The 25674-nt window shown below is 36.7% G+C and overlaps 1 protein-coding gene across 3 annotated transcripts in view; it reads right to left on the bottom strand.

The window, feature by feature from the left end:
- The window catches only part of TAF2 (TATA-box binding protein associated factor 2), an 89520-nt gene that overhangs the window by 9448 nt on the left and 54398 nt on the right, over positions 1 to 25674 (bottom strand). For 2 of the 3 annotated variants that reach the window (XM_032858421.1, XM_032858423.1), the window contains 5 exons: positions 22194 to 22303; positions 12768 to 12997; positions 11310 to 11465; positions 10718 to 10823; positions 1363 to 1485 (listed from right to left, as the gene is read on the bottom strand). In XM_032858421.1, coding sequence (XP_032714312.1) covers positions 1363 to 1485; positions 10718 to 10823; positions 11310 to 11465; positions 12768 to 12997; positions 22194 to 22303 — 725 coding nt within the window. The remainder of the gene's footprint in view (positions 1 to 1362; positions 1486 to 10717; positions 10824 to 11309; positions 11466 to 12767; positions 12998 to 22193; positions 22304 to 25674) is intronic. The other variant, XM_032858422.1, reaches the window with a different exon arrangement.

Raw genomic sequence — 25674 nt, 5'->3', positions numbered from 1 at the left:
TCACTCTCAAACTATATCAAGAGGTCTGAAACACCCTGAGCTCTAATGTTATTAAAAATGTGGGAAATTTTTCATGTTTAGTAAAATTTTAATAAGTATAACGGTAATAAAGCAAAATTAACCAAAATCAAAAATAAAACCAAGAGAATACAAAATGGCCAAGGCCAAGAAATGTCAAAATTCACTTATCAAAGGAAGTGATAAGGTCTCCAGCTGATTTCCTTCTGAAATAAATTCTGTATGAATCTATTTGAGTAAATGCATAGAGCAGCACACAGAGAGATATAAGAAAGCAACAGTCTGGGGTCTCAATACCAGAATATTCTGAGATGTTGCTTTGGTTTGAATTAATCACAGTTGATACTTCAGCTCCTCAAATCAATAAACAGTTACTCTTTTGTTTGTATTATAAAAACATGGTTTATGTAAGCAAAATCCATCTGTTAGAATCTTAAAATCTGACTAATGACTTTTGGAAAAAGTATTCTTTAAAAATAATTTTGCTTATGTATCCTGGTTTTCACTCCCTGTTCCTCCAAAACTTGAGGACTGAATCTTTGCTCAACAGCACTGAATGCTTACTCGTTATCTAGATTACAATCTTTTTTTTTTTTTTGGTAAGCAACTAAGAACATAGTAGCGGAAGACAATGTAAAATAGAATAGGTAAGAAACACATCTGAACTGAATTATTTTTCATAAACTTAAACCCAATTAGTATTTAGTAACAGGAAAGACAGGACATCCTAGTTTTATAGTATGGCATCTAGTCTTCAGGACTGACTATGGAAGAACAATTGTAAAATATTCAGGGGGAGAGGAAAGGAGAAATAAGTGGATGACTTTCGCATTTTTCAAAAGTATGTGAAAGGTGCAGATCTGATGGTGTCTACTGACGCTGGCATTTTTAATGTTATAATATTCTAAGAAAAATCACTGCAAAAAAAGAGCAATAATGGGTATTTTTAAATGGTATAATGAGGGATGATTTTTTTTTTCTCCTTTCAACTCTTTTCTCACTTCCAAGTTTCATATAATAGGAATGCACTATTTTCAAATAGTAAAAAGTCTAGTCTAAAATATTCTTAGGGGCGCCTGAGTGGCTCAGTTGGTTAAATGTCCAACTCAGCTTAGGTCTTGATCTCAGGGTCGTGAGTTCAAGCCCCAGTCCAAGCTGGGTCCAGAGCCTACTTAAAACTAAATAAATAAAATATTCTTTATGTTAGATAAAACAAAGTCAATGTGTTGCAAGAAAAGCAAGTCCCTAGATCTGTATTTTTCATGTATTTTTTTAAGTTGATAAACTCTGTAAAGTTTGTAGCTTTGTTCTTGAGCAAAATAATAATACTAATAATAATTTCACCTGTTCCCTTCCGTGCAAGTTCCATACTCCACTGGGGTTTTGTGGTGGGTGTGCCATCGCAGCCTGATGAGTGCTGGGGTATTAAAGCAGATCGGGAGCTGGCTGGCCGGTATTTAGAGAGCCCTAGAATGCCAAGGAAGAGGGAAAAGAGGTATTTATTTCTTGGTTTACTAAAAGAAGAAAAAAGCTTGACCTGTTTTTATCAGTTAACCTTAAAACCAGAAGCAGTTCAATAGTAGAATTCTAATAATAAAAAGAATACTCCTAACTACTAAAGATCCCATTTGATTTTAATCCTTTGTCATGGTTCCTATATGCTTAAGTCTAAGAACAACACACACTCAAGAAAGACAGTGAAGTGTGATGGCCTGCTAAATACATAAAGTGGATTCTGTATTTGAGGTGGAAACCGTATTTTATATTACGTGTGTGGAATTTTGCATATAGTCAAGTTTCTTTGCTCCCCTGAAAATTTGCTGGTAAATTCTACTGTAATATTTACTCAATAAAAAGGTAAAAATAATCTAGGGGTTACAGAAGACATTTCAAACAGGAAATGTTTTAATGGCAGGATATGGACAGCACTGGAGGAGCTATCAGGAAACCTTGGCTCTGATTCCAAATTATCAACAAATTAGAAAATCCAGGTGAGACATTATGTCATCGTGTCTCAAGTCCTTCATTTGTCACTTGGAAAAGTTCTAAGGTCAGTCTAGACCTGAGCTGGCTATGAGTCTAGACCTCAGCTGACACCTGAGTGCGTCATTTAGGGCAAGTGACCTAATACTGCTCTCTTAAGTTTACTTATCTATAAAATGGATTGAACAGATAAATAGTTGTTAAGATCTCTTAAATCAGAAAAGTCTAAGAATTCATGACCTTTCAGTTTTCAAATGTATCTCAGGCTCATATTCTACCTGAAGTCAGTTCTCAAATTCTACTAGCTTATCTCAGATCACTAAATAATGAAAAATAATTTATGTCTCAAAACTAAAATCTAATAAAAAGCAGACCAAGGTAGGTAAGGAGGCCTTTGCACAAATATTGCAAGTTTCAAAGAAAGGAAGAAAAACAAGAAGAAAGAAGAGAAAATATCATTCAAACATAAAGGTCATAAAAAGATAACCAGTATGGAGTATAAATAAATACTCCCTTTTTTTCCAATAAAAAGAAAACAGGAACAGTACCCAGAAAAAAAAGAAAAGAAAAGAAAAATACTCATATTTCCAATAAAAAATGCATTATAAAGTAAACTTGAGGGTGCCTGGCTGGCTCAGTCAATAAAGCATGTGACTCTTGATCTTGGTATCACTGAGTTCAAGCCCACATTGGACCTAGAGATTATTTAAAAAAAAAAAAAGTAAACTAAACTTGATTTATCATTTGTAATTAGTTAACAAGTATCTTTTAAGTTATTACAGTGGTAACAAAACAGTACTATGCATACAAAAATGATAAAGGATAAGTAAATGAAAATTAATAAATTCCATCTTACATATCAACATGGATGACTTTAGAAGCATAATGTTGACTGAAAAAAGTTAAGCCACATTGGTAGAATACCATTTTCATAAAATTAAAAAAACAAGTGCAAGGAAATCCTGTATTTATGTGGCATACTATAAAGAAAAGCAATAGAATGATTAAGAAAAAGTAAAAAAGGAAACTGAAGATAGTCTTTACTTCTAGTGTAAAAGCAGGTGAACAGAACCAGAAAGAGGCACAGAGGGAATGACCCTGGCATGGAACCCAAGACTCAGGTTAGAGTGGAGAGTAGGTTCACCGGTATTTGTTTTATTACTGTATTTCATACCTGACATGCAAGTTACATCAATGCTTTATCCCTGAAAGTTATAAAATGATGATAACATAAACTAGGTATTTACTCTTCAAAAAGCATTATGGCCCAATATATCAAGAACTGTGAAAATCTTCTGAAGGTAAGTATCTCACAAGACAGTTAAAACTAATCTTTTCACCAATAATATATTTTGGGAAATTTACCCAAAGAATATAAAGAAACAAAAGCTTTTGTATGAAGATATTCAGTGCAGAATTACCTATAATAAAAAAAATACTTGAAACTAGGCCTAAACACCTACCAACACAGAAAAATAAGGTACATTATAGTCTATCAACCTAATACTGTCTCGGGTACTATTTTCAAAAGGAAAGATTATGATGTTTGAGAAATGCGTGCAAAAATCTCTAGGCAGGCAAAAAGAGAAAGCTGTGTTATGGGAGGCACTGCTTCAGTCAAAGTTTAAAATTATGATTACATTATTAAAAAGAAAATAGATCTGGTATTTTATTTTGAAGTTAAGTCAACTACAAAAAAAAAAAAAAAAGGTTGGGGGGGAAACCCTTAAAGTTACTGGTAGAACTGTTGAATGATTTTTTTTAAAAAATACAAATCCAGGAGGAGGAGTCAAGATGGCAGAGAAGTAGCAGGCTGAGACTACATCAGGTAGCAGGAGATCAGCTAGATAGCTTCTCAGTCCATTGCGAACACCTACAAATCCAACAGGAGACTGAAGAGAAGAACAGCAACAATTCTAGAAACAGAAAATCGACCACTTTCTGAAAGGTAGGACCCGCACAGAAGTGAATCCAAAGCAACGGGAAAATAGACCGCAGGGGGAGGGGCCAGCTCCCGGCATGCGGCGGAGCAATGGAGCACAAAATCAGGACTTTTAAAAGTCTACTCCATTGAGGGACATCGCTCCAGAGGCTAAACTGGGGTGAAGCCCACGCGGGGTAACAGAAGGATCGGGGGTGTCTGAGTGTGGCAGAGCTTGCAGGTATTAGAGCAGGGAAGCCGGCTACAGAGACAGAGCCGAGGAGTGAGCTCTCAGCTCGGGGTTACCTTGAACCGGGCGCAGGCTGGGTGAGCTTGGAGCGCGGCCGGAGGCCACGGACACGGGAGTGATTGAGCGCTTGTCTCTGAGGGTACACTGAGGAGTGGGGCCCCGAGCTCTCAGCTCCTCCCGGCCGGACATTAGGAGGCTGCCATTTTCATTCCCGTCCTCTGGAACTCTACAGAAAGCGTTCAGGGAACAAAAGCTCCCAAAAGCTAACCCGGGAGGATTACTCAGCCTGGCCCCTGGTTAGGGCGGTGCAATTCCACCTCGGGGAAAGACACTTGAGAATCACTACAACAGTCCCCTGCCCCAGAAGATCATCAAGAAATCCAGCCAAGACCAAGTTCTTGTACCAAGGAGAACAGCAGAATTCCAGAGAAGGAGAAAGCAAAGCATGGAATTCATGGCTTTCTCCCCATGATTCCTTAGTCTTGCAGTTAATTTAATTTTTTTTCTTCTTCTAAATTTTTTTTAACTTTTACCCTTTCCTCTTTTAACGTTTAACTAGTTTATCTTAACAATACCTTTCATTAAAAAAAAAATAAAAATCTTTTGAACCTTCATTATTATAGCCATATTTTATCCTTCATTGTATCTAACTTTATTTTTTGTATACACATAGGGTTTTTTCTTCTAAAAAATTTGGGGTACAACTTCTTCTAATAGATCAAAATATGCCCTAAATCTAGCTCCAGGCTTGTTCTAGTCTCCAGCCCGAGCAAAATCTCTCCACTTTCTTTTTCTTTATTCTCCCAACCAACTTACTTTATCAACTCCTTTTTAGAAATTTAAAAAAAAAAAAAATTTTTTTTTCATCTTTATAGGCATATTCCATTCCTTCATTGTGTTTACCCTTATATATGTTTTTCATTCTTTAAAATTTTGGGAGGTAGTTTCTTCTAAGAGACCAAAATACTCCCAAAATTAAGTGGGTGACCCTGTTTTAGTCACCAGTCTAATATATATATTTTTTTCTTTTTAATGTATTTTTAAAATTTGTTTTCTTTTCTTCTTTTTTTTTTTTTTTTTAATTTTTTCTTTTCCTTAACTTCTTTTTATCCCCTTTCTCCCCACCATGATTTGGGGTCTCTTCTGATTTGGCTAAAGCACATTTTCCTGAGGTCTTTGCCAGCCTTTTAGTATTTTATTTGCTCCTTCATATATTCTTATCTGGACAAAATGACAAGGCGGAAAAACTCACCACAAAAAAAAAGAACAAGAGGAAATACCAAAGGCTAGGGACCTAATCAATATGGACACTGGTAATATGTCAGATCTAGAGTTCAGAATGACGATTCTCAAGGTCCTAGCTAGGCTTGAAAAAGGCAAGGAAGATATTAGAGAAACACTCTCTGGAGAGATAAAAGCCCTTTCTGGAGAAACAAAAGAACTAAAATCTAACCAAGTTGAAATCAAAAAAGCTATTAATGAGGTGCAATAAAAAATGGAGGCTCTTACTGCTAGGATAAATGAGGCAGAAGAAAGAATTAGTGATATAGAAGACCAAATGACAGAGAATAAAGAAGCTGAGCAAAAGAGAGACAAACATATACTGGACCACGAGGGCAGAATTTGAGAGATAAGTGACACCATAAGACGAAACAACATTAGAATAATTGGGATTCCAGAAGAAGAAGAAAGAGAGAGGGGAGCAGAAGGTATATTGGAGACAATTATTGTAGAGAATTTCCCTAATATGGCAAAGGGAACAAGCATCAAAATCCAGGAGGTGCAGAGAACCCCCCTCAAAATCAATAAGAATAGGTCCACACCGCGTCACCTAATAGTAAAATTTACAAGTCTTAGCGACAAAGAGAAAATCCTGAAAGCAGCCCGGGAAAAGAAGTCTGTAACATACAATGGTAAAAATATTAGATTGGCAGCGTACTTATCCACAGAGAACTGGCAGGCCAGAAAGAACTGGCATGATATATTCAGAGTATTATATCCAGCTAGGCTATCATTGAAAACAGAAGGAGAGATAAAAAGGTTCCAGGACAAACAAAAACTGAAAGAATTTGCAAACACCAAACCAGCTCTACAGGAAATATTGAAAGAGGTCCTCTAAGCAAAGAGAGAGCCTAAAAGAAGTAGATCAGAAAGGAACAGAGACAATATACAGTAACAGTCACCTTACAGGCAATACAATGGCATTAAACTCATATCTCTCAATAGTTACCCTGAATGTTAATGGGCTAAATGCCCCAATCAAAAGACACAGGGTATCAGAATGGATAAAAAAACAAAACCCATCAATATGCTGCCTACAAGAAACTCATTTTAGACCCGAAGACACCTCCAGATTTAAAGTGAGGGGCTGGAAAACAATTTATCATGCTAATGGACATCAGAAGAAGGCTGGGGTGGCAATCCTTATATCAGATCAGTTAGACTTTAAGCCAAAGACTATAATAAGAGATGAGGAAGGACACTATATCATACTCAAAGGGTCTGTACAACAAGAAGATCTAACAATTTTAAATATCTATGCCCTGAATGTGGGAGCAGCCAACTATATAAACCAATTAATAACAAAATCAAAGAAACACATCAACAATAATACAATAATAGTAGGGGACTTTAACACTCCCCTCACTGAAATGGACAGATCATCCAAGCCAAAGATCAACAGGGAAATAAAGGCCTTAAATGACACACTGGACCAGATGGACATCACAGATATATTCAGAACATTTCATCCCAAAGCAACAGAATACACATTCTTCTCTAGTGCACATGGGACATTCTCCAGAATAGATTACATCCTGGGTCACAAATCACGTCTCAACCGGTATCAAAAGATTGGGATCATTCCCTGCATATTTTCAGACCACAATGCTCTGAAGCTAGAACTCAATCACAAGAGGAAATTTGGAAAGAAACCAAATACATGGAGACTAAACAGCATCCTTCTAAAGAATGAAAGGGTCAACCAAGAAATTAAGGAAGAATTGAAAAAATTTATGGAAACAAATGATAATGAAAACACAACTGTTCAATATCTGTGGGACACAGCAAAGGCAGTCCTGAGAGGAAAATATATAGCGGTACAAGACTTTCTCAAGAAACAAGAAAGGTCTCAAGTACACAACCTAACCCTACACCTAATGGAGCTAGAGAAAGAACAACAAAGAAAGCCTAAACCCAGCAGGAGAAGAGAAATCATAAAGATCAGAGCAGAAATCGATGAAATTGAAACCAAAAAAACAATAGAACAAATCAACGAAACTAGGAGCTGGTTCTTTGAAAGAATTAATAAGATTGATAAACCCCTGGCTAGACTTATCAAAAAGAAAAGAGAAAGAACCCAAATAAATAAAATCATGAATGAAAGAGGAGCGATCACAACACCAAAGAAATACAAACAATTATAAGAACATATTATGAACAATTCTATGGCAACAAATTTGACAATCTGGAAGAAATTGATGCATTCCTGGAGACATATAAACTACCACAACTGAACCAGGAAGAAATAGAAAACCTGAACAGACCTATAACCAGTAAGGAGATTGAAACAGTCATCAAAAATCTCCAAACAAACAAAAGCCCAGGGCCAGACGGCTTCCCAGGGGAATTCTACCAAACATTTAAAGAAGAATTAATACCTATTCTCCTGAAACTGTTCCAAAAAATAGAAATGGAAGGAAAACTTCTAAACTCAGTTTATGAGGCCAGCATCACCTTGATCCCAAAACCAGACAAGGATCCCATCAAAAAAGAGAATTACAGACCAATATCCTTGATGAACACAGATGCGAAAATTCTCACCAAAATACTAGCCAATAGGATCCAACAGTGCATTAAAAAGATTATTCACCACGACCAAGCGGGATTTATTCCAGGGCTGCAAGGTTGGTTCAACATCCGCAAATCAATCAATGTGATACAACACATTAATAAAAGAAAGAACAAGAACCATATGATACTCTCAATAGATGCTGAAAAAGCATCTGACAAAGTACAGCATCCCTTCCTGATCAAAACTCTTCAAAGTGTAGGGATACAGGGCACATACCTCAATATCATCAAAGTCATCTATGAAAACCCACCACAAATATCATTCTCAATGGAGAAAAACTGAAAGCTTTTCCGCTAAGGTCAGGAACACGGCAGGGATGTCCATTATCACCACTGCTATTCAACATAGTACTAGAAGTCCTAGCCTCAGCAATCAGACAACAAAAAGAAAGGCATCCAAATTGGCAAAGAAGTCGTCACACTATCACTTTCTGCAGATGATATGATACTCTATGTGGAAAACCCAAAAGGCTCCACTCCAAAACTGCTAGAACTTGTACAGGAATTCAGTAAAGTGTCAGGATATAAAATCAATGCACAGAAATCAGTTGCATTTCTCTACACCAACAAGACAGAAAAAAGAGAAATTAAGGAGTCTAAATCCCATTTACAATTGCACCCAAAACGATAAGATACCTAGGAATAAACCTAAGCAAAGAGGCAAAGAATCTATACTCAGAAAACTATAAAGTACTCATGAAAGAAACTGAGGAAGACACAAGGAAATGGAAAAATGTTCCATGTTCCTGGATTGGAAGAATAAACATTGTGAAAATGTCTATGCTACCTAAAGCAATGTACACATTTAATGCAATCCCTATCGAAGTCCCATCCATTTATGGAACAAATAATCCTAAAATTTATATGGAACCAGAAAAGACCTCGAATAGCCAAAGGAATATTGAAAAAGAAAGCCAAAGTTGGCGGCATCACAATTCCAGACTTCAAGCTCTGTTACAAAGCTGTCATCATCAAGACAGTATGGTACTGGCACAAAAACAGACACATAGATCAATGGAACAGAATAGAGAGCCCAGAAACAGACCCTCAACTCTATGGTCAACTAATCTTCGACAAAGCAGGCAAGAATGTCCAATGGAAAAAAGATAGCCTCTTCAACAGAAAAAAGAGAAATTAAGGAGTCTAAATCCCATTTACAATTGCACCCAAAACGATGCAGAAAAGTGAAATTGGACCATTTCCTTACACCACACACGAAAATAGACTCAAAATGGATGAAGGACCTCAATGTGAGAAAGGAATCCATCAAAATCCTTGAGAACACAGGCAGCAACCTCTTTAAACTCAGCCGCAGCAACTTCTTCCTGGGAACATCGCCAAAAGCAAGGGAAGCAAGAGCAAAAATGAACTATTGGGATTTCATCAAGATCAAAAGCTTTTGCACAGCAAAGGAAACAGTTAACAAAACCAAAAGACAACTGACAGAATGGGAGAAGATATTTGCAAACGACATATCAGATAAAGGGCTAGTATCCAAAATCTATAAAGAGCTTATCAAACTCAACACCCAAAGAACAAATAATCCAATCAAGAAATGGACAGAAGACATGAACAGACATTTCTGCAAAAAAGACATCCAGATGGCCAACAGACACATGAAAAAGTGCTCCATATCACTCGGCATCAGAGAAATACAAATCAAAACCACAATAAGATACCACTTCACACCAGTCAGAATGGCTAAAATTAACAAGTCAGGAAATGGCGGGTGTTGGTGAGGATGTGGAGAAAGGGGAACCCTCCTACACTGTTGGGAATGCAAGCTGGTGCAACCACTCTGGAAAACAGCATGGAGGCTCCTTAAAATGTTGAAAATAGAGCTACCCTATGACCCAGCAATTGCACTACTGGGTATTTACCCTAAAGATACAAATGTAGTGATCCGAAGGGGCACGTGCACCCGAATGTTTATAGCAGCAATGTCTACAATAGCCAAACTATGGAAAGAACCTAGATGTCCATCAACAGATGAATGGATAAAGAAGATGTGGTATATATACACAATGGAATACTATGCAGCCATCAAAAGAAATGAAATCTTGCCATTTGCGACGACATGGATGGAACTAGAGGGTATTATGCTTAGAGAAATAAGTCAATCAGAGAAAGACAGCTATCATATGATCTCCCTGATATGAGGAAGTGGAGATGCAATGTGGGGGGTTTGGGGGGTAGGAAAAGAATAAAATGAAACAAGATGGGATTGGGAGGGAGACAAACCATAAGTGACTCTTAATCTCACAAAACAAACTGAGGGTTGCTGGGGGGAGGGGGGCCGGGAGAGGGGGGTGGGGTTATGGACATCGGGTAGGGTATGTGCTATGGTGAGTGCTGTGAACTGTGTAAACCTGGCGATTCACAGACCTGTACCCCTGAGGACAAAAATACATTATATGTTTATAAAAAAAATTTTTAAAAATTAAAAAAAAATACAAATGCAGAAGTACGCCAAATACTTAAAAAGGACCAAAATGAAACATAATTTTAAAAAATCCTTTAAAAATACTTATTCCTTTGCTAATAGGCATTATAATCTGATACAACCTAGTATTTGATACTACCTACTTTTCAACTTTATAGCTGTTCACTTGTAAATAAAGCAAGAGGTTTTAGAACAGCAGTACCACGAGAACTCTCTTCATCACCTCCTGATTACTGTACACCAGTCTTACCTGGAGTCGATGGCCTTTCAAGCATGTTCAAATGATGGGAAATGAACGCCTGGCTATCATGAACTGTGTCCATGTCAATTTCCTCCTCATCTTGAGAATTTGAAAACTAAAACACACACACAAAACAAAGGAGGAAAAGACTATTACATCGCTTTATGTTTGGATCTTAGCTCTTAGGAAAGGTAGTAGAGAAGCCACAGAATATACCCCCACATCTTAAAAGGAAAAGTAGTCTTTTTCTCAAAAAGTACTATGAGTAAGAAAAAATTAAGTGGGCCAGCCTCTAAAAGAAGCTGAATGGATATTACTGGAAATGAAACAGCAACTAAAATCTACTCCTATGTTGTAGGGAGAGGGAGTGAGCCATGGTAGACAACACACACATAGTTCCTCCCCCAAAACAGAGAAGAAGTATGTGATAATAGAAGTTAAATCATCAGATGGAAGATCTGAAATGGACATTTGGGATCTTTTATGATTCAGTCTGCCCCATCTGCTCCTGCTAAGGAAAAACCATTGGAAGTATTCAAAAAGATTTACAAGAAAGTGAATATCCTACACTATTAATACAGGTTGAACCTGTATTTCTTACTCTGATTTTGAGTTTGACTTTACTGCTATCCTCATTCTTCTCCAGTATTTGACCAGGTTCTAGTGGGGACCCCAGTGGTGTATCAGCCTTCCTCTTCACTCCCTGCTGATGAGCTGACATATTACATGTTGCTTCCTTGGCAAGGTGATCATCTTCCTGCGGCAATATTCAAGATCAAAATTAGATTTCTGAAGACAAGTAGCTCATATTATAGCTGAACACTAATAGCTACAGCAACCATGCAGATTAGAACATGCCCAGTGCCTAAAAATTATCAGCAATGGGCTTAAAATAAACTTCACCTTTTCCTGTCTGCTGGTCTTTTTGGGGGGAGGTGGAAGGTATAAAAGCGAACTTCTAGAGCTTTCCCAAAAGAATGTATCTTTTGGTATCATTTCCTCCTCTTCTGAAGACTCCAAGAATGAATGTGAATAAGTTAACATAAATGGGCAAGAATTAGAAACATATTTATTCCTACAACTTTGTAAATATTCAGATTTGAAAGAGCACATTAATGAGACTCTTTTTTTCCTATGGAAAGATCATCTCACTTTTTCATAACCCAAACTCTAGGATACATTTCAAATTTACAACAAATACGTACAACTCTATTCCATAAAAATCTAGGTGAATAAACAAATTTAAAATAATTATCACTAACTAGCATGAAGAGAATCTCAGTTTTCAAGTGTCAAAACACCAGTAGGGAATTGCCAGGGAAGTAATCTGGTCTAAATATTGGCGAAAAATGAAGCATGAGTTATTAAGGACATTTTGTTATTAATATGAAAATCATTTCTGGAAAACTTTTTTGAATTACAGTAAAATGATTCCTCAAGGTCTTTCTGCAAAAAGTCTGGTAATTTTCTAATGCATAGCTAGAAACAAAATTTTTTTTAAAAGGCAAACACAGACACACATACATAAATAAAAATGTAACGTATCAACTCCTCCCAAATCAGCAGCTTACTCATTTACCTGACCATTCACGGTTATATAATTCGAAAAGCATTTGCTAGGCACTTATCATATGCTTAGAATTGTGCTACGTACGACACAGAGTAGCAAAAAAACAAACCAAAACAAAACAAAAACACAAAGTCAGGGCCCTTGTGTTCAAATAGTTTGCCAACAGCATAGACAGATAAGATTAACTATTCATTTTAATTTCCTACTACTCGAGGAAGAAATTCAACAGTCAAGTACAAAAACACCAGGTCGTGACAAAAGGGGAAAGGGGACTGACAGGACCTCCTCTGCCACGTGCAGCCGTGCAGCTTGTCGGGAGCACGTTCTAAACTGGAAAGTGCTCTCAGCTACTGTCAGTTGGCCATTATTTTCAAGTGGCACATCAAACTCTTCGTGGCTTTAAAATTCACCAGTCAAAAAAAGCCATTCTCCTCTCTAGAGAGCCCTCTATGATAAAACTACATCTTCCATAATGCATGGGATTCTTACAGGGTTCGGAAATCCAACTAGCTGTGCGTGACTACTTGGATTAATCGCAGCTTCTTGGTTGCCTGCTATGGCCTCTGGAATTATGGTCGGATTCAAGACAGCTTTTTTCTCTTTTAGATTAAGAACCAACCCAAGCTCTGGTAAGGGCAAGCAGGAAGGTCTACTGAGGCCAAAGAGTGTGAAGTACAAGTCCACAGCACCACACCGTAACCTCCAGTCATGTGACGTTCCTAAGAAGTAAATAATAAAGAAATAAGTCAGTACGTACATTTATCCACAAATTTTTAACTGTTCTACAACCCACAAAGGGGAAAGGATTATGATGTCAAGGGGCCATTTAATGACCTGGGATCCACTGGCAAACCCTCTACTCTCAAAATGCATCGTAACACAGATATTCAGAAATTGTTATGGTAGCAGGAAATGCTTTTTTTCTTAAAAAAAAAAATTATTTGAGAGAGACCGCGCACACACAAACATGTGTACAGGGGTGCGGGGGAGAGGGAGAGAGCAACTCAAGCTGACTGGGGAGCCCACGTGGGGCTCGATCTTATGAGCCTGAGATCATGACCTGAGCTGAAATCAAGAGTCAGGAGGCTTAACCAACTGAGCCACCCAGGTGCCCCTGGAAGCAGTAAATGTCAGTGAATGAAACTAATGAGTTTTATAACTGGAAAAAATGTTATCATTATACCTTTTTTTTTTTTTTAAGATTTATTTTAGAGAAAGAGTACAAGTGAGTAGCGGGAGGGACAGAAGGAGAGAAGCAGACTCACTGCTGAGTGTGGAGCCTGACCAGGGGCTCCATCTCAGGACCCTGAGATCATGACCTAAGCTGAAAGCAAGAGTAAGATGCTTAACCAACTGAGCCACCCAAGTACCCCCATTACACCATTCTTCTTAGCAAATGCATATTAGACATTCACTAAAAATTTAATATTCCCCAAACAGTATTTTTTTCTGGCTTTAAATCTTCCTTTTAATTCCTCCTCCTCGGTAACTACTCCATGTTCACTCATTTTCTGTTCATCTTGTCGGATTTTCTTCTTGAACAGCCCATTAGGAAGACAGCACACCATGAGCCTTTATGAACCCTACCACTTGAAACAAATTCTCCTGTCAAAGTTATTACTTTTAGGTTTAAAATATGGTAAGAAATCCTACAACTTCTTAAAATAACATGATTCAAAACTTTATTGAGGAGGAGGAAAATGTTTTGCTAAATGTCTTTATATTTGTGTTGCTCTACTAGGTATTTGTTTAAAAAATAAAAATTAAAGGAAAAAGCAAATCCCATGGATAGCAACAGCTGGTAAAACACATACTGATCAGAAGACTGACTGTGTAGAAATTCGGTTTAAAGTCATTGAGAGACTAGAGACAAGTTCTTTCAATTTCTCTGATGAATCTCGGTCTTTTTTATCTTCAAAATAAGGGTTTTGATCTTAGATTACACATTATCCCATAAAATAGCAGATCAGAGAGCAAATCAATACCAGAGTTCTTTCTCACTTTCCCTTTTTTCCCCAAAAGAGCCCTCCAGGAAGATACTGCCATCAAATGGAACTGACTGAAAGGACAAAATCTGTCACCTGTGGCTTCTAGGAAGAATTTAAAATGAAGTACAGAATTTAAAATAAATGAAAAGTGACATGTAAATTCTTCTGGATAAGAAAAATCCTACAAATACTTAATTTTGATCAAGAACTGTGATTTCAAAGGAGGACCATAATGTAGGAAAAGAGGTTGCTACAGCAAATTTTAGACAGCATAAATACTAGGTTTTGTGGTTTTCAACAAATATAGAATGAGTAAATAAACTGCCATCAGTCATGTAGTGGTTCTGATGAGACTTACTCAAACAGGTAATAAACAGGACATAAATTTTATGCCAAGGAAATTCATATGGGAGGAATTATTATTTTGGAGAGTTCACACTATATACGACACTGGGCTAGGCACTTTACATGCCTAAGTCTGATGTATATGCCTATATGATGTACCTGATGTACATGAAAAAGCTAACATTAATCCTGTTTGAGACATCTTAACTTTGCTACTATGTGAGAAGGTAACAGATAAATAGCATTGTTAAAAGCAAAAGAAAGGCAAGAGCTCCTAAGGAGGATGAGGTTTTTGCCACAAAAACTACAGAGAAACTAGACATGGCAAGAACAGTATGGATTGAAGAGTAAGGATTTTATGTTGGAAATCCATTTCTTTCTGTGGAATACGGAGATCTGGACATTTTAATGGCCTACCATTGCTTAAGTTTTTGTAGGCATCCACTGTTCTCCTCCTCGAAGCATTTTCCACACGTCGGTTCCACAAAGGGCAGGTATCGGATTCCTGAGGCTTTTATTACGAAGCCTGGATGGGCTCAAACCTCTGAGGGAAAGGAAGGAATCCTGCCAGAGCAGCGAGCACTATCTACTCATGGGCGTCACAAGTAAAGGAGTGAACCTCAGGCATTTTATCAGCAAAGAAAACTGGAACAGTTTAGGGTACATTTACACTGGAAGAAAACTTAGCCTTGAAGATTGGTATCACCTAATTACATCTGCTGCAAATAACCATCCTGAACTACGTTGTAGATGACATCAAAACCAGTCAGGCCATTGAGTGTGAATTCCTAAGTTTAAATAAAAATTATTAGCAAATGGAAAATGTACATTTTGATGAACTAGGGTGTTTTTTTTTTCAAAGTCAGCTTGAAGATGATTAGGCAGCACAGTGAAGGCTGCTAAATGCACTGAGCCCCTAGAGTAAGAACTTTGATGCTTTTTACTTCTATGTGGGCTTTCTGGTTTTGTTTTAAGATTTTATGTATTTGAGAGAGTGGGCGGGAGGGAGAGCATGTGCATGGGCACAAGACTGAGAGGAGGGGCAGAGGGAAAGGGAGATCACCTGCCGAACAGGGAGCCCAATGCCCGGCTCGATCCGAGGACCCTGAGATCATGACCTGAGCCGAAGGCAGACACTTAACCGACTGAACCACCCAGGTGCCCTGCACTTTGTTTCATTTTTTGAGGATTTTGCTAGATCCTCATTTGAATGGAGGAATGAATACTGTCTTGTTCCTGGGGGAAATTACTGATAGTGTTTCCTCCCTCAAAGAACTGATGTGTATGTATTAAAATGTAGGGCTGGTAAGAGGGAGCTAAAAAATGAAGAGCAGTACTTCCTATAAAATTACAAAAGAGAAAAAAAAACAAAGCTCTATTCCACTTCAAAATCATAGAACAGAATCTGAAAATGGCTGTCCTTATGTACAGTGCAACTAAGTTGAAAGGCATACCGGGGAAAACATTTCTGCTAAATGGCCTGCTGGCTCTGGGATCTTGGGCAAGTCAGGTGCCTGGGCCCTCAAAGGAGAACACAGATCTGAGATAATGTGTAAGGTCCCCTCAGGTTAAAATTCTATGATTTCAAATCAATCAATTCCATTAATGAGAAGCCCTGAAACAGTTCCTGACTTCTACCCTCAGTTACAGCATTTCGAAGACGCTCTTCTAGCTTACATGGCTCCAATCATGGAAGCGGCAAGGAATGCTCATAATATATGAACAATACAGTTATTTGCTCCTCTCGGGTCAAATGCTGTCCCATCCTGTCCTCACTAGCGGTTACACTCTGGGACCCACCCTGCTTACCTGAAACAGAAGAACAACACTCATGAAGAAAGGAGGACACCCAGTACTGATGTTCTCTACTCCAATCACGGAGTTTCTAAAGACAAACTCCCAAAAGGGCAAATCTGACACTATAAGAGCATCTCTTCGTTTTTTGAAGTAATTGCTACTAAAGCTGATCAAGCCAAAACACTGCTAAGAAGAGAAGGAAAGCAAGCCACTGTTTCCAGGACACTTTTCAAGAAACCCAGCATTTCTTATTGATGAAAGAACCTTGGAAATCTGAGCAGAGCTGAGTCAGGCAAATAACAACTGCCCGAGGGCAGGTCTATCCTGATCTCCCCACGCCTATTACACTAAGTAAAAAAATTTCACTCACAGCCATTTGTGTGTACATGGATGAAATTTCCTACAAAATATGTATTAGTGCGTTTTCATTTTCTTGACCATTGTTCTTCCTAAAAAAGAGTGTTTACAGGGAGAACACCAGAAGGCCAGAACTTTGAAATCTTCTGATGTTAATATCAAAACTGTCTATTTTCTTACTCTGAAATGTGGCAAACTCCACCAAACAATCTGAATTAGAAGCTTTCATTCTACCCCCTAGAGGATAGTTGTACACTTCCAAACACTAAAAAGTATGATATAAACAGCCATCAATGTCCCGAGCAATTTCATAAATGCTCTCACGTCATTGTCACAGTATTGTGCCAAACACTGAAAAGCAACTTGGGGAGTAATGGCTAAGATTTCTTTCATAATGACATACAATCTAATGCAGGCCTCTATCTTGAGAAATGAAAAAACACTGTTAATCAGGAAAGACTTGAGAAAGTACTTACATTTTAAATAAAATGCAAAGCACCAATGAAAAACTCCAAGTATAAGTTCTTAATTTTAAAATGTATTTTTAGGGGGCCTGGGTGGCTCAGTGGGTTAAAGCCTCTGCTTTTGGCTCAGGTCATGATCCCAAGGTCCTGGGATGGAGACCCACATTGGGCTCTCTGCTGAGCAGAGTCCGCTTCCCTCTCTCTCTCTGCCTGCCTCTCTGCCTGCTTGTGATCTCTGTCAAATAAATAAATAAAATCTTAAAAAAAGAAAGGAATTTTAAAAATTGTCATGGGGTGCCTGGGTGGTGCAGTGGGTTAAGCCTCTGCCTTCAGCTCAGGTCATGGTCTCGGGGTCCTGGGATCGAGCCCCGCATCAGGCTCTCTGCTCAGCAGGGAGTCTGCTTCCCCCCATCTCTCTCTGCCTGCCCCTCTGCCTACTTGTGATCTCTGTGTGTCAAATAAATAAATAAAATCTTAAAAAAAATTGTCATAAAAGAAAATCATTGTCATGTTGGTCTATAATCCAATATCTTACATAAAGCTGTAAGAGGTAGGATTCTCATATGTTCTGAATTTTACAACATTTTTCTTTGGGAAAGGAAAATCATTTCTTTCACTGTGGAAGAAATATACACACACACACACACACACACACACACACACACACACAGCTAATAGAAGAGAGCCAGATCACAACTCCACCTGTTCCTCACTATATATGGGATAAAATGCAAACTCCTGAGGGCTCTTTACTTTTGCATCCTAATCCATTTTTCCAGATAACCCTGTTTGCCAAACACCCTTTCAGAACTTCAGGCTTTTTTTTTTTTTTAAATAGAATTCTCTTACCTAAAACATCTTCCTCCTGTGGCAAACTCCTCCATTCCTTAAGAGCTAGCTCAAAAGTCACCACCCCACAAACATTCTGCCATTCCAGGCAGGGTTCGTGGTTCTATTTTCAGATTTCTGGAGTTCTTTGCTCTTTTCCTTATTTCGGCAACTATCTCTTTGTATTAAATTCTTGTACATACAAAACATAGTACAGTGGCTACTGGAAGTGCTCAGGAAATAAATGGTGGATAAATGAATACCTGAAGCTTTAAAAAGAACTGCTTATGAACAATGTGATACTTTTAATTGAAAATAAACCTATTTATTTAAGATTCTTAAGCAACTAGAGAGAAAAACGATACAATGTGAAAGAGGTTTCTCTTTAAAAATGTTTATTCTTGGGGCACCTGGGTGGCTCAGTGTGTTAAAGCCTCTGCCTTCAGCTCAGGTCATGATCCCAGAGTCCCAGAATCAAGCCCCACATCAGGCAGCGGGAAGCCTACTTCCTCCTCTCTCTCTCTGCCTGCCTCTCCACCTACTTGTGATCTCTGTCTGTTAAATAAATAAATAAAATCTTTTAAAAAAACGTTTATTCTTTCGGAGAAGCATTATTCTTTAAAAAGTATATGAGAACAAGAACGACATTTTGGCAGAAAACTGAGGAAATGTGGATACGAGATCTACACTGGAGTAGGGCATGTTACTGATACAGAAGATAGGTTAGAGGATGTCCTTATTCTTAGGAACATATACTAAAGTATTTTGGGAAGAGTATCATGATGCAACTTGCCTTCAAACAATTCAGGGAAAAAAAGAGGTACGAAAGAAAGAGAGGGAAAAGAAAGTACGTATGGTAAAAAGTTAGTAGCTCCTGAACCGAGATGAAAATACATGGTCATTCACTGTATTATTCTTAAAATTTTTCTAAGCTTTGAAAATCTTAAAAACAAAATGTGGGGGAGGAAAAAAGTATGTGGGAAAATTAGCGGAATGGGGTAAGATATCTAATATCTGTATGTATGTGTACATACTTGTCCAGGTGTATATATGTGTAAGTGTTTTCAAAACAAAAACAGAGTAGCAACCCAGAACTTCAGACTGAGTGGAGCTACCACACGCCAGACAGACAGCAGAGACCAGGCAGCCCTGGGATCTCAAGGCAGAAGTCTGGGAACCTTCCTTGTGGTATATGGCCATTAGAATGACTCAGTTTCCAAGAGCCCCTACTTTCTTTATCTCTCAGCTCTAAATACTTGTAGTTTATTTCTAAAAAGAGTATTATTAATATTAATGACATATGAAATAAAAAAGAGCATGAATATAATTTCATATAATTAGTTCATTTGTCTTACTCTCAAAGTAATTTCAATTTTTGAAACCCTAATGCTATGTATCCTACCACAATTACTCTCTTATTGAGAAGTTTCTGAAACCAGCTAAGCAAACTTTGATTCTTCAGAAACACCTGATGACCACCTTCTAAGATGAGATTTTCTTAACTGCTATGATACTGTCTCTCTATACTATTTCAAATGGGTTCAACAAATTTTTTAACTATGCAAAGTCAACATATCTCAAATCCACTTCGGAACAGGACAGAAATAAATGAATATAATTAAATCCCCATTGTCCACAGTTTTTTGTTCTCCGTATATTTATCGCAAATGACCAGATGACCAAGGAGCCCCAATAGGGAGTGAGGGGCAGACAGATTTCGGTAGGATTTAGGGCCTGAGATGATGTTTTGGCTCCTTTTGTTACAAGCAGATTCTCACTACCATTTCTTAAAAACAATCACAAGTAAGAAGATATATAGTAATGTGAGAAATTATCATGATTAAATGCTGTTTTAATATCTTTATTTCAACTACAACTATATATATACAATTTTCTTCCCTAAAAGCTGAATATACTTAAGTGTTAACAGTGGGTTCAGATAAAACTCTGTAATGTGATTATATTAATGTTACCATTTTTTTAAAAAGACACTTTAAAAATTTTGGGGAGCCTGGCTGGGGATTGTAGGACTCTTGATCTTGGGGTTTTAAGTTCGAGCCTTACACTGGGTGTAGAGATTGCTTAAAAATAAAACCTAAAAAAAAAAAAAAAAAAAAAAAAAAATTAAACAAACAAAAAAGGGATTTCTTAGATCAGATTCATTCATATATCCCACAGGTTCAGGAGTGGAAGGGAAATGAGCAATCCTCTATCCAATCTTCCCTAATATCCAATGTCCCTCTGAAAACATTAAAAAACAAAAAAACAAAAAAACTATTCCCAACTATTCATGCCACTCCCACTGTTCATACTACTCCCATTTATTTATAACTCTGAAAGCTGAGCAATAAATTATTTACAACTACAGATCTGTTCTGTTTAGAGAACTGCCATTGAGAATTCCAAGTCCAACCAACAACTGTACTTTATACTGAACACTACCAAAATTAAATACTAAAACATCAATCTGAGCTTGAATGTATATAACCACAGTTTTCCAATGGGCTTCAAATGTCTTAGAGAAATTGTCCCATTAATCTTAAACACATATTTATTTTGTTCAAGAAATCTTCTGTAGAAGGTGTAAGAGATTCTTTATTTCATTACTACGCTTTCCTCAAAGTTGTAACCCATCCCAGTCGTGGAATCATGCATCTTATTAAGAATATATTCAACACAGTACAATTTGTGCCACATATTAACTGTTAAATGACCCTTTCCAAGTTCCTAAACTTGTGTATTCATCCCCCGGATCTAAATGACAATAATCATAACACCCTTCAAGGTACCACAAGTAGCAAAATATAAAAATTATGTAAACAGCAACAATCATTCTTCTAGGGATTAGGGAAACCATCAGAAAAATAATTTAGGTTTATCAGTAGGAAATGCTTTATGTGTTATTTTCTGAATACTTTGAGGACAAGAGCCATACTACTGTTTCAATTTAATACCTGCTATAGTGCTTTTACCTGGGGTGCTGCACTATGATTATGAAACTGAGGGACAGAGTTATACAATTACTTAACATCACAATGCTAGTAAATAAAATAATTGTTTAAAAAGAATCAGAACTTGGTATTTAGTTATGATTTAGAGAAGTGGCCGCCAATATAATAAGCAGGATAAGTTATTTTCTAATACTCTAGAGAGCAGATAAAATAACATACATATTGGAACGAATAGCAACTGCTCTCTCACCGTCTACCTGGAGCAGTTTATCTTTAAGTAAAATAAATTTACCCTTTAATTGAATTTTAAACCAAAGCTAGTACTACAATTTCAACACATCAGAGCCATACGGCAAATTTTCTTGAAGCATATACAACATTTACAAGTCAACTGGAAAAGATCAAAAAATTATTTAATAGAAATGGCAAAGAGTATGAACGACCTACAAAAAAGGAACTACAAACAGCTCAAGTATATGAGACGCATAATGATATCATTACTCTGTTAGCTTAACACCACTGTTGGCACTTAATAGGAACTAGATACTGTGCTTTACAGATAGTAACTCACTGAGTTTTCAGTTTGCAGAGGCAGAAATCAGCGCCACCTCCATTTCATAAATGGAGATACAAAGGCTTAGACAAGTCACACCTCATAAATCATTCAGCTGGGACCTGACCCTTATCCCGCTGGTTCCGGAGCCGATATGTAGGAGCAATACCTCTCCCAAATAAAGTGATTTCAAAGTGTGATGGTATCCACTGTGCAGAACGGTAACAACATACACTGTTCGTGAAAGGATACACGGGAAACTGGTTCCCCCTGGGAAAGGGAACTAGGTGGCAAGGGAAACCAGATGAGAAGACCTATTTCTCAACGTTTTGTAACCTTCTGAAATAAAAATAACAGTAGTAACCCTTTGCAGGTCCATATTTATAGCTCTTTAGTCATGTGGGATACTTCCATATAAATTAATATTTTTGTTTCCTCAACCACTTTGTGAGGCAAAGGGAGTGAACAGATCCTTAGTAAATGTCATCACGCTCACCACTGTGAAGGCAGATTTCGTAAGTATCCGTCTTAAAAAAAAAAAATGATAAAAAATTAACCATAGTTCTTTAAGTAGTGAAAACTTTTTGTAAAATGAAAATACTCGGATAATAAATTTTTTAAAAAATTCTTACCAGAATTCATAAGTTTCCAAAGTTGATCTACCAAGGCTTCATTGCATAATGGAGACTCCATGTTCTTAGTAAATGGTGGGTTCTTTGTCAGCATGTTTAGAATCTTATGTCTGAAAGATAAAGAAAAATCAAACTTTTGCTGACCATGAACTAAAAGCATTTGAAAATTATCTGTAGTATCTCCTTCCTATTTTATCATCTCTTCTTAGATTTATCTTTGTGTTTAAGTTTAACTTCAAAAGACATTATTTCACACATAATATTTACTATTGTTTTTTCACTGGAAAGATTCTGGTGGGTTTGTTCTTTCAAAAATTACCTTAGTGTACAAGGAGGTCCTTTAAAACGTGACTTTATGTATTCCTAACCAACCTTTCCCATTTCATTTCTAAAATGAACCTTTTATTCTCCTTAGAAAAATTTTTAAAGAAAAGACTGGTCAGTAAATACAAAAATCTTAAAATGGGTCAAAAAAAAATTACATATGGACCAAGAAACCAAGAAGCCTACACTGAAGTAATAAAATGAATATATACTTCATTATTATAGTACCTTTTAAAGCATGGAAATGTGCAGAAGCACTCAAAATATGGAGACCAAAAAAAAAAGGTTTCCTCAAAATGAGCTGAAGTTTAGAGGAGTTAATTAGTAAAAGTATCCTCATGCTGGTAACAGTTAAACTCCGCTACTGGGAGTTATCTCCTGTGAGAGGCCATCTGAACACTTCTGGAGTCTTCTAAAAATAGGGTTGGTGACCGAAACAAAATCTGAAAAAGAAAAATGTCCAAAGCTATGTGTAGGAGACACTAAAGAAAGAGGATAGAGAAAGAAAATGAAAAGCAAGGAAGCTATGGCAGTAGTCTAACTAAATTTAGTGCAGGGATAAGAGCCAGGCCCAGGCCTAAGAGATTCAAGACCACAGAGTAATGGAATACTTGGATATAACTGGAGAAGAAACTTAGGTTGTAATTACAAATGAGATTAGCAAAACCTTAAAGGTGAACTCAGGCAGTTTTTATATTTAATTGTTGGTGGTAAGGCATCGAACTGGATTTGTACTTGAAAAAGAGATGGGAGGAAAGTGGAACAAATAGGCTGCAGATTAAGATACTTAACCCCTTTTGGCTTCAATTTTATGTCTGTAAAACTGGAAGATGTGGACTCCCACTTTAACATCCTCTTATGCTTTGATATTTTAAGACTGTATAAAATAAAAAGACTACTGAAAAGCTTTGAGAACAAAAAGCGAAATGGAGTTATAGATGCAATTTACAGACAGGGAATATCAAAGGGGATACACACCTTCATGGATATTTCATATTCATATTTTCAAACCTTTATAAATAAACACAATTTCTATCCTTAAGGACCTCAGAATCTCTATGTAAGAATAGATCAATAATACAAGTAAACAATCTTTAAAAATACGGATGAGTTTGTTTACAGCATGTTCATGTTGTTATACTTTAAGTCTGCATTAAGAAGAAAACTGAAGTTTCCATTCCGCTGCTTTCTCAGTTATCCTCAAAGACCAAAGTGGTAGCACCCAACTAATAAAACTTTATGGCATTTACTCAGATCATCATGAACTCTTTAGAGCTCTGCCAATGAACTGAAAAGATGAAACAGAGGGTATCTTTGAAACGGTCACTAAAAGAGCAATAATGGTCAGCACACGTATTACTATTATCAAATTAAACATTTCCTCAAAAGCTTTGTGTTTCTCTAAAGTTTAGACGATAGAAGAAAGGATTTTACAAAGAAATACTTATAAGTGACTAAATACCCAGAGCAATACTCAGGAGATGAAGTTTAAGGGAAGACAATGAGAATTGTCATGCTTAATTTTACAGAGATTAAATACCAAAATTCAGAATATGCTTATACGTTTCAGACAACTGGAAGAGATCTAAAGCAAATCCTGAGAAAGTCACAGGTTTACAGTATTATTTCTCTAAACAGTTGAGAATCTTCTTGGTGGGCCAGTCCAATCTACTGCAAATCACTATCAATAAGAAACTCAAATCAAAACTAAAAACATGCTCAAAATCTCTCATGAGAAAAAGCACAAGATGTATGTGTGTCTCTTGAGGGACTGATACACTGTAATCAAACGTATGCTTCATTCCAAAACCAGAACATAATTCCATGTCATCTTTAAAACACTCTTATCCATTTTAAAGAATATAATTAATAGTTCTTCCTATCCATATAAAAAGTATATTCATGGATAGAAATGACTGGAAAGAAATAATCCAAAATGTTAAGTGTTTCTGGTTAAAATAATTATAGGCTATTTAAAGTTTTCTTCTTAGTGTGATTTTGCATTTTTCCAAATTTATAGGAATAAAAAAGTCATGCCCAGTGATGAATCACTAAGTTCTGCCCCTGAAACCAATACTACACTATATGTTAACTAACTTGAATTTAAATAAAATTTTGAAAAAAAGAAAAAGAAAAAAGTTATGCCTACTGAAAGGCATAATTTTCAAAAATGTAAATTTCATTTTAGTTCAAAAATACAACACCTAGATTTAATTATTTATTTACTGCATCTAGATTTTTTTTTTCTTTTCCCTTTTTGGATTATTTCTCTGTCTAATCAGATATGTGAAATGCACAGCAAACTTCATGGAAAAAAAGCATTAGTAAATGGTCAGGTGATTATTAAAGGTTACCAAAAGTGCATTTATTTAGTTTCAATTCTCAAGATACCTTAATGAAGAACTAAGCTACAATCTGAAAATCTTCTATTGCAAGAAAATGATACAAATAAAGTGGACAACCTTATTATTATATTTAAAACATCAAGCCAACATGAAAGACTAAGAACTTGCCCAACATTTCAAAATAAACACCTTAAAACTTTTTTCTGTATACAGTTGTCAACATAGAGATAAAATCACTTCTCTTTAACATATGAAGGAAGTTAAACATACATATGATTAGGGAAAAAGCCATACAGATGTTTAGAGGAAAAAGGAAAAAATTGCATCCAATCACTCATTTCACATGTACTCAACTGACTATTTGTAAGGACAATGTTATGTTCCATACATACAGTGACAAAAGGAAACGCGGTCCCTGTCTCTTTGGAACTTATATTCCTATGGGGGAGACAAAAATAATCAAATAGTTCTAGCTATAAAATTAATATTTATATATACAGGAGGTATTTCTTTAGTATAGGAAGAACGGCAGGATTTTTATGGGTGATTATGACTTCAGGGACATGATCTAGTACAAAGAATCAAGGAAGCATCCTTGCAGAAGGAAATTTCAAGTTTAGCTCTAAAGCATCAAGGAGTAATTACAGGTAGTTGGGTTTTTTTTCCTCCAGACTTTAAGGTTTCACCCTAAAATTCTTCAGAGCTTTATCTAACTCTACCAAAATCAGTAATTCTGACATATATAATAATAAACGCAGAAAGAGAAAATCAACATATATTTTTTAAATTTAAGTCTTATTGGGATGCCTGGG

The sequence above is a fragment of the Lontra canadensis genome, unplaced genomic scaffold, assembly GCF_010015895.1.
Source record: "Lontra canadensis isolate GAN:19392208 unplaced genomic scaffold, GSC_riverotter_1.0 scaffold15, whole genome shotgun sequence".
In the NCBI taxonomy this organism is placed as follows: domain Eukaryota; kingdom Metazoa; phylum Chordata; class Mammalia; order Carnivora; family Mustelidae; genus Lontra; species Lontra canadensis.
Note: the sequence above shows the minus strand (reverse complement) of the source record. Positions and strands in the feature narration are given on the sequence as shown.